Genomic DNA, 17,277 nt, shown 5'->3' with positions numbered 1-17,277 from the left:
AATGGAACAGACAGATTTTTAAGTTGTAATTTGAAAGAAATCTGATTTGCTTATTTTAGAATATATTTCCTATATGTGGAGCAGGGACAGTACAGTTCAGTAACCTCTTGTGTCTTCTGACTCCAATCCAGGTTCTCCCCCTTTGGATGAGATTCACACCCTGCGTAACCAATTGCTTTTGCTGCACAACCAGTTATTGTATGAACGCTTCAAAAGACAGCAACATGCCCTTCGGAACCGTCGACTCTTGCGAAAAGTGATTAAAGCAACAGCACTGGAGGAACATAATGCTGCCATGGTGAGCAGGGATACAACTCTAGTAGTCATTTAAACAGGCTGGTGCTAGAACAACTATTAATTGGTTTGGCCAGTATCTTTCAGTACCACTCAATTAAAAAGAAGCCTCGTTTCTCACCTTATTAAAGTCAGTGTTTGTGGAATGACTTGTGCATGAGTTACGTGCACCATGATTATTAAAACCAGTAGTTTCTATTTGACTGGAGGCAACTGAATCAGTGGATGCCTGCATGCTTGACCCCTGCCAGCACTTACCTTTGGATAATATTAAAGGCTTCACAGTTAGTGGAGTGGTTACTTAATGCCTGGCTAGACACCTTATTGCATTATATATAAATTTCTTCACTGAAAGAGTGGTCAGGCCTTGGAACAGGCTGCCCAGGGAAGTGGTGGAGTCACCATCCCTGGAGGTATTTAAAAGACGTGTAGATGAGGCCCTTAGGGACATGGTGTAGTGGGCATGGTGGTGTTGGGCTGACGGTTGGACACGATGATCTTAGAGGTCTTTTCCAACCTGTATGATTCTATGATTCTATGATTCTATATGAAGAAGTGTTGTCCTTCCACTCCTCAACTGAGGAGCAATAGCCAAAACTTCAAAAACTCAAATGTTCCTTTCCAGAGGTATTTACTATGATAAAATTTGAAATTTTAAGTGCGTTGAAGGATGTCTCGTTACAGATTTAGGCATGTTTCATTCTGTACCTCCATGTTATAGCTACTTCCATTTACAGTTTACCTTTTGATAATTCAGTGAAAAGCCAAAAATAGCTTTCCAAATAGGTTTTGGAAAATGAACTGTAGCTTCAGCTGTGAAGCCCAAGTCCCTGTCGAAAGCATGAGTGGAAGAACCTGCTATTGCTCACTGTGCCTTTGGATGCGACTTGGAGTTTTCAGCCTGTCCACTCTAGCACCATTTAATCTCTTTCAGCCAAAAAAAAACCCCAAAAGCCTTAAGAACGTGCTTTATATAAAATGTTCTATGTATGGAAAAGTGTTGTGCCTGCATGCTATTAATTGATACTAGTGCTTTACTTAGCTAGCAGCTTAGGACAGATGTTCTAACTGATAAAGCAGGTGTCTTATCTGATGCTTCATATGGCGTTCTTAACAGAAAGATCAGCTGAAACTACAGGAAAAAGAAATCCAGGCTTTGAAACTGAGTCTGCAGAAAGAACAGGCAAGGTACCACCAGTTTCAGGAGGAACATGAAAATATAGTGGCTCAGCTTCACAGCCAGATCAGACAGCTGCAACATGACCGGGAGGAATTCTACAACCAGAGCCAGGAATTGCAGGTATGAAGCATGACAGTGAACAAAATTATGTTATCTACTTACTGGTTTTAAAAATAACCTTCCTAATAACATGGCATGAAATATCTGAGAGAAAGTTACATATCTCTATTAGAGATGTTGTCCTAAGACAGTGCATAACTGGAAATGCCTAACTTAGTCATTGTCCTTTTATAGTTCTGTTTTGCCCTGTCTTCACTTTGGAAATAGGAAAATGCAGTTTCTGAGCTGGTTTGGGGACTTTCACAAGTACTCAGTATAACTTAATTTACAGTGCTGGGGGTTACGGCCCTCCAGCCATATGCCATTGCTAGTCCTTATTAAAGTTGCAGAACCCTGAGTGAGTTTTTTTTTTATTTGAACAGACCAAGCTGGAAGACTGCCGGAATATGATTGCAGATCTGAGGTTAGAATTAAAGAAGGCTAACAACAAGGTGTGTCACACTGAATTGCTTCTTAGCCAAGTTTCTCAAAAGGTAAGAAAAGTCACTGTTCCCAGGGTCTCTTTGTGTCTTTCTGTTTTTTTGTTTCCTGATAATTTTTATCAGGTGCTTTTTCTTCCTTGTTCTGAAAGAAGCCTGTGCTTAATTCCATAGAATCTGATATTAATTGCACAAAAGCAACAGAGAGAAATGTATTTTGGTGAAGAAACTTTAAACTCGATTCAAAGGCTTCTGAAACTTCTCATTTTGGCTGCTTTTTCCACAATAGAAATTTGCAGGTTGAGCAATATGAACTTGTATTAAAGCTCTGTTAAATCTTGGCATCTTGGAGATCTTGTTTGTATCAGAAGTTGAACAGACTTCTTGTGTAAGTGGAAACACGGTTATGTTAAGGGAAGCGATGCCTGTGTGGTGAAGTTCTGTATGGACTGTCACCAGCTTTATGCAAACTAATTTATTTAACACTGATTACCTGTGGTTCATTGGATTCTTGTCCTTGTCTCCCTTCTTTATAAAAATACCCTGTGAACACAGTGCCTGTCAGCTGTGACTCTCCTGCTGAACTAGTCATTCCAATGTTTGATTCTGTCCAATTTCTCTTTCAAGCTTTCCAACAGCGAATCAGTGCAACAGCAGATGGAGTTCTTGAACAGGCAACTTCTGGTTCTTGGAGAGGTCAATGAGTTGTACCTGGAGCAGCTGCAGCACAAGCACACAGACACTACGAAGGTATGATCGCTGAGTTGCAGAGGAGGCCTTTCGGGGAAGACTTCACTAGAGGTCATCACCAAGCTGTTCTCAGCCTTGTGTTCTGAACAAAGGAAATGCTTCATAACTTAACATACTTTGTTTTGAAATTGATTTTCAGGGATTGGATTTCATATTTCATCTTCTGGTCAGATATTTTTGTGCACTGTAGGTTTATGGAATCCCTTCAGTGCCCTGTGCTTGAAAGCTAAGAAGGGGATGGTAGGGTACACCTCAAGTCAGTTTTAGCCACTTGGTGTAAATTCTTAGCAATTTTTTATTGCCAAAGGCCAAGACTTTACTGTGCTCTTAATGTAATTGGCAGCGGACTATTGCTGGTAGAGTAACATTGGGCTCTTATGTTTGTGAAAGTGTATAGCGTAGAGTAGTATTGCTAGAATTTGTAAAAAGATCTTGACCAGGATTTTACTGGTTTTTGTGAGGTGCTGTTTTAAAACAAGCAGTCCTATTCTCACTCAGTCATTTTCCTATGAAGAGTCAGTATTAACTTTACTAAAACTTCTGTGGTTCATATGGTTTTACTTCCTGACTTCAAAGAAACCTTTTTTAATTAGAAGCAAGTAAATTACACAACAATGTAACTGTTTCTGCGTGAGAGAAAGTAATTAAAGAAGGTGAATAATAAGCCAAAAAAAAAAAAAAGTCTTTTACTGGTGTTTAATGAAGGTCATGTTGCAAAAATGGTTTTAAAATTGACTTTGTCTGTCCTGATCTGGTGCAGATCTGGCAAGTTTGCTTTGCTGAAAAGGGCTTCCCATAAGGAACGTTAATGTGCTAATAAATTCCAGTGATGTATAGTTATTTTCACAGTAACTTAATAGTTATATCCTCAGAGTATCCAGTTTTCTGTATCTGTTTTTAGAAATGCTTCTTTTATTCCATCCTGGTTAAAAATGTGCCTATTTATAGCATCAGAAACATGTCTAAATATTAATAAAAATAACACACAGATTATGCTTTAACGTTGTGTTCTTTCCTTCGAGGAGGTTGAAATGTTGCACGCTGCTTTTCGGAAAGAACTGGAGAAGGCAAAATTGTGTGTTCAACAGCAAAGCCAAAGGCTTGATGCTTCCCAGAAACGGATAGCTGAACTGGAATCTCAGCTTGCTAAAAAGGACCACCTCTTCCTGGAGCAAAAGAAATACCTGGAAGATGTCAAAATCCAAGCAAGGTAGGAGCTTCCTATGTAAAATTTTAACCATGCATTGGCAGATGGACTATCATAGTTGCGGCAGAATCTGGAGACACTGGACCTGATGGGTTTTGGTTTCTTTTTCTCTTCAGAGGTCAGCTGCAAGCAGTAGAAAGTAGGTACAAGGCCCAGAAAAGAATCACACAGGCATTTGAGCTGGAGATCTTGGATCTGTTTGGCCGGCTGGAGAAGAGCAGCCTACTGAAAAAACTTGAAGATGAGAAAACAGAAGCAGCTGAAGCAGCAGAAGAAAGGTAAGGGTGATGATGTAGAATATGCTGGACTCACGAGCAACTCCTTGGAAGTTGATATCCTCATGGAATTCCTAGCACTTGGATGCATCATCTCAAAATATTTCTGTTACTCTCCCTTTTACAGACTGAATCTATTTCAGGACTCTGCCCAGGTTACCGAGAGTCATTGGCAAAACTGGAAGTGCTCATGAAGTACTTCTCAGATAGCTGAACCGTTACTCAAAGTTTGAGAGAAACCTCCGGTTTATCTCATAGACCGGTCTCTTTGATCTACAAATGGTTACACTGTTGTTAAGTAGTTTTTTTACATATGTCTATCTAGGTAGTGCTGTACTTTCCCTCAGGTCGTACCTTTTTTCTCTACACCAAATTCTGCTACAGCATCAGGATAATTTCTTGCACTGCCAGCAAGTGGCGATCACCTGTGCTTGGGCTAGGTAGAAGAAAGACTTACAATCAAGGAAGATGTACAGATCTCTTCCTTTACCTTAACTGATCAGGATCCAGTTCCATTCTGCTTTGGGATTATTGTCAGCTTTGGACTGAAAACACTGGATGTTGCAAAGCTGAGTGTGTGACACTTACCTTTCTGGTTACCCTGCGTCACCGCTGCTTTGCTACAAAACGGCGAAAGGAAAACTGTTGAAGTGCATATGCAGTAGCAGAAATGGAAAGTGATCTAAGTAACCTGCCTTCCCCAGCACTTTCCCTTCCATTGTAAACAGTTGCTGCAGTTGCCTTGACACTGTATCCTCTCTCTTTCCAAAACAGGCTGGATTGTGGTAATGAAGATACTGTGGCGGGATACAGTGAAGAAACAATTGGTAGAAATGGAGAGACCAAACCTCCCAGCACTCGAGGTAGTAGTAGCAGTAAAGGTGGCAGCAGCAGTGAGCTCTCCACCCCAGAAAAACCCCAGAACCAGAGATTCAGCAGTCGCTGGGAGACATCCATGTTGCTGGAGCCCTCGACTACTGTCCCACTGACTGTAGGTTCACTCCCCAGCTCCAAGAGCTTCCTTGGAATGAAGGCACGAGAATTATTTCGCAACAAGAGTGAGAGCCAGTGTGATGAGGAGGGTGTAACCATCAACAGGCTTTCTGATGCTCTAAAGACTGAACTATGTAAAGATCCAAGCATGGAGACAAAGGCCCCTCCAAGCCCCGATAACCTTAGCCTCTCACCTAAGATCCAGGAAAGCAGTGTTGGACAGCTTCATATCATGGACTACAATGAAACTCATCATGACCACAGTTAAAAAGGAAGATAGTCAATCAGTGTTATTTTCATATTCTTGGCATAGAACAGGAGGCGTGAATGCAAGTTTAACTAAAAGCTTTTATGTTTCTTTGGTCTGAGCAGCTAGCTCATGCAGCGGAATAGGATTGATGTCCAGAAACGGAAGAAGGCTGCTGAACGAATGCAAAGTGGATTTTTGGGTCTGGAATTGAAATGCCCAGCCTAACTCTTGCTTCTTTCTCAAATTCAGTCCTTAGCAGCGTGTACTAATTTGAAGGGACAACTGTTAGCATTTGCAAGTATTTTTTCCCTTTCTCCCCGTCCCCAGTGAGTGGCTGCGTTTATGAACTTGAGTGCAATATGAGGCCAAATTAACATTTGTGAGTCTACTATGAATGCTTTGTATTTCCTTGCAAGCTTCCAATTTAGAGCAGTTAATTGTGCTGCCTGTCCGGGTGACTTTGGTTGCTTTCAGCCTGGAAAAAAGCAGCACTAGAATTTCTAGTGCATTCATCTAAAGGTCTCTATTTTGCCTGTCCACTGTCCCACATCCCTCAGAGCCCACTCTTCATTAAGTTGGACTCTGATTGAATACCTAAATGTTTAAAGAACAGTGTACCTCTGCAAAACGATTCATTCACCCTAATTCATGATCATTGTTTATATTGTCCTTAACATTTCCTGGAAAGTTACATTTGAACAGACACTTAATAAGGAACTGGAGGTTGTATGCAGAAGAGACCGTATATGCTGAAGACTTGTTAAAACACTAGCTTCTGATCTTTTTGGTATTTTAAATGTTTGCCTGACAGACTGGTACTGACCTCAGACTGGTTCGTATGGGAAGGCAATTGGGGTGGAGAAGAGGGAAAAGGAAGCTTTACTCAAGTAGGGAGAGCATGCAGAACGCTTATGTAGAATTGCAAGCTTATGAAGATTTGCAGAAGAGCATTTGTTTCTCTAATCAGGGAAATACTTGCGCTGCCTGACCCTCCTTCATAGTTCTGGTCTTTGTTCCTGGGCTGAGCAAGACCACTGTGTTTTGAGTCCAAGAAATTGGCTTCATTCTTCCCGGGAATACGTTTTCAGGCTTGACTTACAGAATATGGTTTCCTTTGAGTGCTGTTCTGCTCAGACTGCAGCACGTTTTTCAGCTCAGTAATGTCAGTTTGGCTCTAGGTATCTCCTCTTCGCCCTCATCCCTGTTTCCTTAGAAGACAAGGCTGAAGAGGAAACCTGCTCAAACTGAGAATCAGAATTCTGTCATGAAGCCTTTCTGCGTTCATCATCTTTTAAGTCAATGATGAGCCTTCTGTGAAGGAGGACTGTGGGATCAGGGCTTGTCAGTGGTCAGACTCAAGCTCCTTCGTGACAGAACAGGGCCCGCTGGTAGGAAGGCAGTGTGCCTGTTTTAAATGTTAGATATGTCTGAGTCCAGGCGTACTTAGACATATCAGGCTTCACACTTACCCTGCATCACACGTGGCCTCTTTTCTTAAACATTCTGTGGGTGGCAGCTGCTGTTTAAGAATTGTCTCACATATAAATCAAGTCCAAGTACACTTGCACTTGTAGTTCAAATCCCTTCTTAACCTGAGTAGGAACAGACTCTGTCAGAGCGGCTGGCAATATGCTAACTTGCACCTGACAGTACTTTTCCCCCCATTTCCGCTTCTTCCATTACACCTAGGGTCTAAATACATTTCTGCCTGTCTAAGTTATTCTCGGTGTCCTTTCGGTTGGTCAGTCCTAACTCTGAAAGTAAAGGTGAACTTCAGTGGTTTTGTCAAAGCTTGAATCTGCATGGAATAGAAAATAGAGAGTTGGTTGTAAGTGACAGACTGGTTTTGTCGACATGTCTATAGGCTTTCTAAGACTTAGTGGTAGCAAACGTGGTAGCGTATGTTTCAGTAAGATTTGGAGGTTTCCTGCCCCTTGCCCCACCGGGTCCCAGCCCCAGGAGTGAACGGTTTGCACATTGCCCTTGAAGGGCTGGCTCAGCCGTTGGAGGAGTTCGTTAGCCCGTCCTTCTGCTTTGCCGAGCCCGGAAGAGTATCTTGCTTATATGATGACTTCATTTGTTCTGAGGAGAGGCGGTTTTTGTTGTCGGTTACAAAAATGCCCTGGCGGTAATGCAAGCTCATTGATAAGGTGGCTTTTTTCTTCTTTTAAAAAGGATTTTAGCACCAGGATAGTAACGGAAACCACTTTAGGTTTGTTTATGGACCACAAAGATTATGGAGGAACAAATTTTGCAATTTTTTTGTAAGTCTAAAAATCATGGATCTGCTGTATGTAGTTAACTTGCAGTTTGTTTGAAGGGGTCCCATCAGTGAAGTGGAAACAGATTTTTTTTTTTAACTGACTGCTTTTAGTTAAATCTAAAATTGCTGTCTTTGTCAAGTTAATCTGTTCCCTGCCTCGCTCTTTGTAAGCATGTTAAACAATCCACATTAAATGCCATAAATATGAAATACGAGGAAATGGTACAATCGTAAGCTAAAGAGAATTTAAACCAAAAGGAGGTTTTGCTGTCCTTATTAGAATGTTCTAAAATGTCAAGGCAGTTGCTTGTGTTTAACTGTGAACAAATAAAATGTATTGTTTTGCACTACTCTGTGTTAAATTCCCTGCAAGCCGACCTCTTTGGGACCGAGCTGTGCTGAGACAAAACATGCAGAAACAAGTTCGGTATCGAAGCATCTTCCAAGGTCTGCATAGTACAGAGCGGGTAAGTGGTTCTGCCTCTTTTTGCATGGGGTTTGTCGTTAGAAGTTCATTTTCTTGCATGGAGCCACAGCCTTTTTTCTTCTGTGAAAAACAAACTCGATGACGACTTGCCGGTATAATCCGTAACTTAACTGCAAACAGTTCAGTACTGCAAATCTGCATATTAGCTTTCTCTATGGCATTGTTCACGTAGTCTAGAGACTACACCGCAATTAGACAAATTAATAGCTGAGTATGTCAAAGGCTGTTGTTTGCAGAGCTGGGGACGCTGTCAGACGCTGGTTGGCTCGCTCTGTCCTGTCTACATGCTATTGTCTTCTGTACCCTGCTCAAGGGTCACTGCACGCAGGACAGTTTCTGAAACCGAGGGGAACTTTGGGGCCATTTTACTGAAACCTTAACCTAGTAGGTTACAGTAACAACCTAGTTGTTTTCTTGTTTTGTTTCTTCTTTTTTCCAGACTGGCACTTTCTTACTGTTTGGTTTGTTGTTTTTTTTTTTCTGAAATAAATGAATATTTGAAAGTTTGCTCAAAGCAATCATGAACCTCAGCATTCCGGTTAAGGACTGAGTATAATTCTTAAATTTGAACAACGCGTGCAAGGGGATGGCGCGAGTGATGTAGAGTCTGTTTGTGAACAGGCTTCGGCTGAGTAACGGTGTTATGGGGAATTTTATGTAAAAGTTACCATAAACATTATCTTGGGGTTTGGTGATACAGAAAGTTTGTCTTTGGGCCTTCTGCATTGGGATCAGTTCTACAGCACGGTGTAAGTGAAATGAAAACAAAGCAGAACGTGAATTTGACTTGTTCTTGCCTTATTTTAAATCCATTCTGCATATCCCTTAACAAGCTTAGCATTGAAAAGCTGCACTTGCCAGTATAAAAAAAAAATTATATATATATTACCCACAGAAGTACATCCACTAGGGTACAAAAGGAGAAAAATAAAGTACTTTCCTTACTCACTAATGCTAAGTAGTATGTTTGGTAGTTTATAACCCAGCTGTAAGTAATAAACATGCAGTAGACATTAGGGAAGGAAATAATTTAATTTCCTGAATATAAAGTATCTTTGCTGATTGATCTTGATTTATTGGAACTACTTAGCTGTAATTTTCAGACAAAACTTTTTTCCAAATGATTTTGACTGATGGTCTTCGTGATTTCAGCATCTGTGAGCTTGACTTGGCTAAACCTTTTTCCTCTTCAATCCACGTGCACCCTCTAGTTTTGGACCCACTCGGGGATCTTTAATGTCTGCCAAACACAACTTACGGTTCCTTCAAAGCGGCCTGTGCTCCCCATCTCAGCGGTGCAGCGCGTGGTTTTCCGTTGACTGAAAGCTCAGTTTGAACTGGTGCTACACCCCCAGCAAGTGAATTTGGAACTCCCACGAAAACAGAGCTGTCCTCTTGACTGCGGTGTGTTTATGAAGCAGCAGGGAGTGGATGGCCCCGCAGGGGCCCTTCGTGTCTTGGGAAAACCGCCGGGGATGCTGCGTTGCTGTAGCCCCTGGTCCTGCTTACGTGCCGCAAACGTCAAAAAGCCCCTTTAGATTCGGGACTGGGGGGACGGCAGGACTGTCGGCACTTTTTAAAAACTGCTTTGAAGGGCCTTTGCCCGCTGGACGCTGACGTGAGGGTGCGTTAGTGGGGCAGCGGGGGAGCCCGGCCCTGGGGCGGCCGCTCGCCGCCCCGCTCGCCCCGCGTCCCGCGGCGTTTCCCGGACGCGGCCACTAGAGGCCCCACGGAGCCCGCCACTTCGGCTTTAATGACATTTTTGGGATGGCGAGTTTCCCCTCTCCCTTGAATCGCCCCTCTCGTTCCCTCGGGAGCCCCCCACCATCCCTGACGCTCGATCTTAACTTCCTGGGGCCTGAGCTATGCCCCGTCCCCTCGGCGTGTCAGGCGCTGGAACCAGATGTTTAACGTACAGAATATTTTGGCCTGGTTACAGGCTGACAAAAGCCTGGTTTGACCCTTAGCTGAATCAAGGGGAGCGCAGAGGGAACTTACAGCCTACAGATACCAGGATTCTGGTGAGATCATCTACCAGCCTGTATCTCTATTTCAGTCTTTGAAAGAAAAAGCAGCATTTATTTCCTGGGCTGACTGACAGATCTCTTGGTAAGCCAGTTTGGTGCCCTGCCCGCTTTCTCAGTGTGTATCTTGCAATTTTATGCTCACAGAGGCTAAAGTAAAACTTTATTGCACTTCTGTGTTTGGCATTTACATCCTGTTTATGTAAATTCTTCAAACAGCTTGGTTTGTAGTAGAGAAAAACAATTCTTGCTGTATCTTTTTGTCTTTTGAAGTGTCCATCCATCCACTCTGGAAGAGGAGAACTTGTATGGAAATTAAATAATTTGTCTAGATGTTTTTGTGAGACTTTGCAGTTTTCCAACAGATTCTGGTCATGTCATTACCAAACCTCAGGCTGCAATTTTTATGCACTCATTTTTCTGCTTGTGTCTTAAAATTTTGGCAGTGTAAGACTGATTGAAAGGATAGGGCTAGGCTAGAAATTATTATTAAGACTTGGGAACTGCGTTTCTTGCGTGTATCACAACCTTTGTCAAGTACAAATGGACAACTGCGTTGGAATTTTGAACAGCAGGGTTGGGGAGGTGGTAGACAGGGTTTGATAGGACTGTTCTGACAAGCAGTTTGTGCTGTGCTGTACCATGGAAGCTGAAAGTGAACTGCAAACTGGAGGATAATTTTGGTCTTGCCAGAGCCTGTGTGTTCAAATGTAAACTACATGACAGGGTGAGGAAGGCTGGAAACAAGATCTGGGAATAGTGTCCCTTGTGTCCCCAACACTTGTCATCTTTTAGTCCACATAGTGTGTATTTGTTTCAAAAAACTTTCCAAGACAGCAGCTGTCATCAGACACTTCTCTTTGCAACATGAAACACAATAGGGCAGCTGCGAGCAACTTTGATTTTTCCGCCTGAAGCTGCCTCTGCAACAGGGCTCTCAAATAAAGCCTGAGAGGGTGACGGTCACATTTAGCTGGCTGTGGCCCCAGCGGTGCCTAGGAGTCTCTGTGTGACCCTGGCAAGCTTCGTTACCGTTTTGAGTTCACCAAGGTTCAATTCAGTTGGATCATGATGTCTCCTAAAAATAGGCTTCTGCTCCAGGGTGGAGAGATGTATTGCATTGCAGCACGTGTGGATAGGGGAAGGGAAAAAAGTGCAAAAGAAGGTGGGGGTATGTGAGAAACACAAAATACCTCCCCCTTCATCTGAGCTATCATTCCTTCCTATGCTCCCTCCTCTGTATTAATTCTCCCCTCTGTTTTGGCTGCTTGTTGCCAAAATCTGGTCATCTTAAGGCGAAAGCTTTCTCACCATTTTAGCAAACTGAGCCAGGTGTGCCAGGGGAAATTGTTTACTCAGGAGTGTCTTCCAGCAGGAAGCAAAGAACAGGAGTTAATTTGCCTGTGGGAGGGGAAAAGAGCAGTCAGATACAGGGAAGACACCGCATTATTGAGATCTTAAGTTTGTAGTTAACAGTGCTTGAATAAAAGCACCACCAAAAATGCCTACCAGCTCCAGAGAATGGGGAGAGCCTGGGACTCTGCTGACCCTCCTTAAGCAGGCTGGAAAGAAAGCTGTTCTCAGCACTGGTATAAAGTCACAGTGCTGGAATTGCGAAGCGCTGGTATAAAAGCAGCATGAGACTGTGTTTCAAATGCCTTGCAGTTTTAATGAACTAAGCCTCGTAACATCCTTGAAAGCTAGGCAAGCTAGATTCTCATCTCGAAGAAGGGAAAGCACATACATTTTAACTTGCAATTTGAAAAGGAATAATCTGAAAACGGCCACAGCTTTCTCACTCTCTCTGCTCCCACCAGATTCCCATGAATCATGTCGACTGGAAATGACTTTGTTAGCTTTGCAGAGCTCTGGGGAGGACAGGGGAGTTTTATTCAAGTTTGGATATTGTCAATATACCAAACTAAGTGCAAAATTAAGTTTGTCTTCCTTTACATCTCTAGCTCTGACAGCAAAGGAGTCAAACAGATGTAAGGGAAGATGTTCTGAGTGGTGTGTACTGGCAATGGTGTGAGAACCTGCAAGAAGGATGCAGCAGAGCACAGTCGGTGCAGCTAAAGTGCGCTGACCTTTCCTGTAGCCAGTGGCATGGAAGGAGACATCATTAGTGTCCTGTAGACTTTGATTCTTTCGTCCAAAAACCAGGCAATTTCAATGAGGGTGAGGGAACTTTAGGAACAAGTGTAAATCTCAAACACACGTCTGAATCCATAAAGAGAGGCCTTTGCTGCTCTGCGTCATGTCCTTCAGACATGCAGGTTCTTCACACCTCTGGCTTCGGTGAGTGAGTGGGTGTTCCTCAGAAAGAAGTTTGAGAAAGTGTAAAATCCCATTTCAAGTAGCTTGCCTAAGATTTGTATCTGAGCGATTAGAACGTGATTGCTCCTGCCTATTCCCTGCTCTCACCACAGTACTGGTCAAAGGGACCAGCTGTAGTGCTACAGCTACTTCTGTTGGGGTACGACTTTAAGGAGGAGAGTGGAAACATCAGCAAGGGGGAGAATATGTATCTGTCCAAGGCTGGCTTACAGGGCTAACTCTTTAGAAAGTGAACTCAGATAGGAAGGATCTCTAGTACTCATTTCACTGTCTTTAATCAGCCACCTGATTAAAGGTGGTAAGCAGAAGATGCATAAACTTTGATCCTTTAAAAGGCGTGTCTACCTGGTGGTTTCCAGGGACCTTTAAGTTTCCCACTGTGATTTTCTGTGTCATTTATGTTCTTCTGGATGTGCTTGCTCCCCTGCACTTGTACATTATCTTTGTTACTAGCTGAGATCTGAGCTTCAAGGTGCGTAGAAGGTGGTGTTTGGGAAATGGCTGCCCTAGCTGGTGCATCCTGGGGTGCCCTCTTCTCAGAGATAGCACTTCCACCACTCGCTTTATACAGCAAGTGCCGTGGCAGCTTCTCAGTGTGGGTTACCCACTCCTTCATGCAGTCTAGAACGATGGGGATGAGGCTCACCACACCTCCATAATGATTCTTTGCTTCATCACAGCTCAGGTGATTCACAACATCATGGGGGTATCTGTGGGACAGAAGGAAACAATTGGCGGAGTAGTCCCAGCAATGCAACCCTGGTGAGCCCACAGCGTCACCTGGGACCCCCTGGAAGAGCAGAAATGCATAGACAGCCATTTCCCCAAAACAAAAAGGCACAGATAGAAGTGCATCTTGAGAAATGAGTCCTGCCAAACACACCATCCTGGCTGTTGGGCTAGATCTGGAAGAGTTCAAGAGCATGCAAAGACACTTGCCCCACAGAAAATTAGCTACATGCAGAGCAGGAATAGGAGGAAGGAGGAGGTAAACTGCCTGAGCATTGCATGGGACTTACTTCAGGGTACTGACCTGCCTATATATGCCCTTCCATGCAAGAGTAAGAAGAATGAATAAACAAACAAAACCCCTTTTTGTGAATGGAGGCTGGCAACGTTTTCCCAACAGCTGGAATACTAAACTGTGTAGCACCTTGTACCCTCACTAAAGCTAGAAAGATGTTGTAACAGAAGTGATGGAGAAGTCAAGTGGGAATAAGCATTCTTGTGACAGTGCCCCAGCATTGACAACCGCCTCAAAGAAACTAAGCTGATGGAGACACCTACTTAGCTCGGATGGTGCTCAGATCGTTGCTGTGGCTAAGGAGCAGCTTGCATCTCTCCAAAATGCCATTGGTTATGTTGTTACCAGAATGCAGAGTTTCCAGCTTGTGGCAGAGCTTGCTTAGATCATTGCAGATGTTTAGGAACATGTTGAGGATACGCCTGTCTGTGGAATTGTTACAGTGATGGTCCATGTAGGACTGTACCTGTAGAGTGCAACATGGGGAAAGACAATGTCATGCATGTTAAATTACATTTAACTTATGCTGCAAAGTTGCCTAGGCTAATGATGAGAAGCTGCTTTCTCTTGTGACTCTGCAGGTGTGAGCCACTATGGAAACTGCAATACAGCGGCAGGTAGTAAGATTTCTAGAGCACGCCCGAGATGTTTGCTTGTCATTCATCATGACTGAAGAAAGCTGGGGTGATGGATCTGCTCGTAAGCACATCAGTGAGCCTTCCTCCCTCTTTGAAGAAGTGTAGGAATACCACGGCCAAAAACACAGCTCTGCTGCAAGCACCACAGAAACAGGTTGACTGTGAGCGGAGTTTTCTGTCTGGTCTGAACAGGGCACCCTCTGCCACTGCCACAGCTGCCGAGGCAGAGCAGGGTGGGAGGTGAGGGCAGCGACCCAAACTGGGACTGGTTTGGAGTAACAGTGTGGATGTGTTTGCACATACGTGCATTCTTCATGGTTCTTTATTTGGCACCGCTAGATGTGGCTGCAAACTAAGCCCATTTAACCTACGTTGTCCTTACTAACCTGTTATTGCAGTGATATTCCCTATTTGCCTTGAGCATTTTTGTTACTCAGGGTGAATGGCATTGCATGACAAAACGTTATGCCAAGAGATTAAGTATCTTCTCCAAAGAAATTACAGGCACTTCAGACATGAGTGGTCAGAATATAAAATACTGGGTGGCTGGCTGGCAGTCATAGCTGGACTCTGACACCTTCAGTGCTTTCTGTAAGATTTCAAGGCAAGAACAAAGTAGCTGTTCCAACATCGGTACAGTTCCTGCATACAGAAAAGCCATCTTATGTGCTTGGGCAAATTCTCAGCAGGTTTGTAAGAAAAATAAAAAATGGCCCCTAAGGGTCCATTTCCACCACAGATTCCTCCTTCCACACTGTTCGCTGAGCATTGTGTCCTTATGAGTGGCAGGATTTTTTATTGCTGCTGTGAGCAGAAATAGTCCTAAAGAGAATAGCATTTTAGCCTGGATGTTCACCGGTGGGATAACAGGACTTCTTTTTGTCCACATCAACAACAGAGAGTTAATGCACCTGCATAACCAGGATGGGGACCAGCACTACAGGAACAACGGCTTGCAAGGGCTGCCCAGCTCTGCGTTAGCCAACTGCTGCTGAGCAGCTGAGCTGCAGCCAGGGGAGTTCACGGACACCCCTCTGCTGGGCCCATGTCATGACCACAGCCAGGCTCTGCGCTGCAGGGACTCACTGGGTGATGTGAATCTCTGGCTGAAGCAATGACTGAGGAGCTTGTCTCACAAAACCGCTTGGGATTTGACTTCTACTCCATGTAGAAGTCTTTAAGGAGCTGTTGCCATTGCCTGACCGTGGTGTGCTCTTCGACCTTTCCACCTTACTGTGCTCTCCCCTTTCCTCTGACAAATGACATCACTCAACACTAAAAATGCTACCACATACAGCTTTTAGGGGTTAGAAATGCAGCCGTGTTCAAGTAAAATACCATTTTTTTCGGTAGTTTCTATGTTTACACTCCAAGAAAGCTGGCAGTCAAGTCATCTGTAGGCTGAGCGCACACATATTTCTGCATTTGTTGCTTTTATTCTTGTGCCCTCCCATGCAAAATTAAAAATAGGGTTGGGCTGATTCAGGAGAATGATAGTGAAATAAAATGGACGTCTGGTTTTGTCCCCAGTGAACTTTCTTTGGTAGTGGTTCAGTTCCTGCACAACACATCACCAGTATGTGCTGCACCAATTGCTCCCTGTTCTCCCCAGTAACTTGCTCTTTTCCCTTTCCCATCCTCCCCCTGGGGTAATGTGGTTATACCCTCAGGGCTATCCATGCAGTACAGTTTGCCACCACTAAGTTCACGTTACTGTATCACAAATGATGTCGTGGATCAAGGTAGTTGCTGAAGTTGCTACCTATGAGGTTTCACCCCCACAACAAGCGGGCCTTCCACCTCTGCCAAGAAGCAGAGTCCAAGCTTGCTCAGTACCACTGAAATATCGGCACTTTTAAGAACAGCGTGATGTTATACAAAATCTCAATGCCTATTTTTGGAAAAAACGGTTCAGTGTAATGTCTGTCGTGATCCTCTTCAATGTTACGAGCAAAGCTTTTACATTAGAGAGTCAGCCCTTAGAAAAGACAACCAGCTCACTTCTGTGTCCTAATCTTAATAACAGCTTGGCTTCCACTCTGGCTTTGGCAGCCATCTGGGTTTTATGCCTGGGTTCTGCTGTCTCACATCCCCAATTCTGATTTTATTTAGATTTTTCTTCCCCCTCTGTCTGCAGGTGGTCTAAGTTCTTCGCACTACTTAAAACATCCCAGGTTATAAAAATTCCAAGACAATTCACTTACCAGCCCAGAAAACCCCCAGCCCACTTGGGACTTTCAGCCCTCAATCCATCATCCTACCTCTGTAACACAGCCATTATTTTTAATAAGCACTATAGAAAGATACAGCAGCACCAATACCAGAGGGAAGAGGCAAGCATGCTGGTTACTACAAGTTAAGGATTACAGATTCCATGTGTGGCTGGGGAAGGAGGGTTGGTTTGATGGTTTTCTTGTACCCTGTATTTCTGGCTATGCCTCAGCAGCAAAATGATGGTGTTAAACTATAAAGTGATGCTCAGCAATAAAAGTCCTACTCTGTAAATGGGAAGGCCTAACATAGGTATTTCTCTCTCCTACTTAATCCTTCACCACTGGTTTGCAGAGTAATACACAAATGTTACTAGAGAGTTTTTGTGCATCTTCCCTTAGTAAAAACATTTATTCATCCCTGAACCAGACCCAAGTGCGCGACAGCACTGCGTTGGTCCCTGTTCTCATCGGCAGACAACTTTGTGCTGAATACTTTGTACCTGGCTGATGCTTGCCACAGGTCTGATCATGTCATGTGCATTCTCTCGGGTGCGTTGCAGTGCTCCGATAAACGTAAATTGCTGCTGCAGAAAGAGCTTGTGGTTCTGCTCTATGTTTCTTAGAGCCTCCTTTAGCTCATTCATGTTTTCCCCCTCCTGGATTTTGGGAGAGAAAGGGAGAAAGGAAGCTACTTTTTACAAATGATGCAATTCTACATGTGTAACTCTATCTTTCACCTGAGTTGGAATTGTGTAGGTTAGTGGAAAACTTAAAAAAAAAGAAAAAAAAAAGAAAAAAAGAGA

General features: G+C 43.6%; 2 protein-coding genes across 10 annotated transcripts in view; one reads left to right on the top strand and one right to left on the bottom strand.

Moving 5' to 3' along the window:
• TSC1 (TSC complex subunit 1) overlaps window positions 1-8,101 on the top strand; it is a 31,792-nt gene extending 23,691 nt beyond the window's left edge. For 8 of the 9 annotated variants that reach the window (XM_075170627.1, XM_075170626.1, XM_075170629.1 and 5 more), the window contains 7 exons: window positions 132-298; window positions 1,412-1,594; window positions 1,957-2,067; window positions 2,641-2,763; window positions 3,786-3,973; window positions 4,087-4,248; window positions 5,020-8,101. In XM_075170627.1, coding sequence (XP_075026728.1) covers window positions 132-298; window positions 1,412-1,594; window positions 1,957-2,067; window positions 2,641-2,763; window positions 3,786-3,973; window positions 4,087-4,248; window positions 5,020-5,506 — 1,421 coding nt within the window. In that variant the 3' untranslated portion in view covers window positions 5,507-8,101. The remainder of the gene's footprint in view (window positions 1-131; window positions 299-1,411; window positions 1,595-1,956; window positions 2,068-2,640; window positions 2,764-3,785; window positions 3,974-4,086; window positions 4,249-5,019) is intronic. The other variant, XM_075170631.1, reaches the window with a different exon arrangement.
• Window positions 8,102-11,913: 3,812 nt separating this feature from the next.
• Window positions 11,914-17,260, bottom strand: SPACA9 (sperm acrosome associated 9). Its single transcript, XM_075170624.1, has 3 exons — window positions 16,975-17,260; window positions 13,887-14,089; window positions 11,914-13,309 (listed from the first exon to the last, which is right to left on the bottom strand). Exons 1-3 carry the CDS (start codon window positions 17,116-17,118, stop codon window positions 12,928-12,930), a joined length of 729 nt encoding a protein of 242 aa, XP_075026725.1. The 5' UTR covers window positions 17,119-17,260; the 3' UTR covers window positions 11,914-12,927.
• Window positions 17,261-17,277: the final 17 nt, after the last annotated feature.

The sequence above is a fragment of the Calonectris borealis genome, chromosome 21 (genome assembly GCF_964195595.1).
Source record: "Calonectris borealis chromosome 21, bCalBor7.hap1.2, whole genome shotgun sequence".
Classification (NCBI taxonomy): Eukaryota; Metazoa; Chordata; class Aves; order Procellariiformes; family Procellariidae; genus Calonectris; species Calonectris borealis.
This window is presented reverse-complemented; position numbering and strand designations above follow the sequence as displayed.

What these genes read in the sequence shown, in the direction of transcription:
- SPACA9 (XM_075170624.1), bottom strand. Translation starts at nt 17,118, where the DNA reads ATGAATGAGCTAAAGGAGGCTCTAAGAAACATAGAGCAGAACCACAAG. An exon ending in CTGTGGCAAGCATCAGCCAG is followed by an intron (nt 14,090 to 16,974) that starts GTACAAAGTATT and finishes TGCACTCTACAG; the next exon opens with GTACAGTCCTACATGGACCA. An exon ending in CTGAGCACCATCCGAGCTAA is followed by an intron (nt 13,310 to 13,886) that starts GTAGGTGTCTCC and finishes TCTGTCCCACAG; the next exon opens with ATACCCCCATGATGTTGTGA.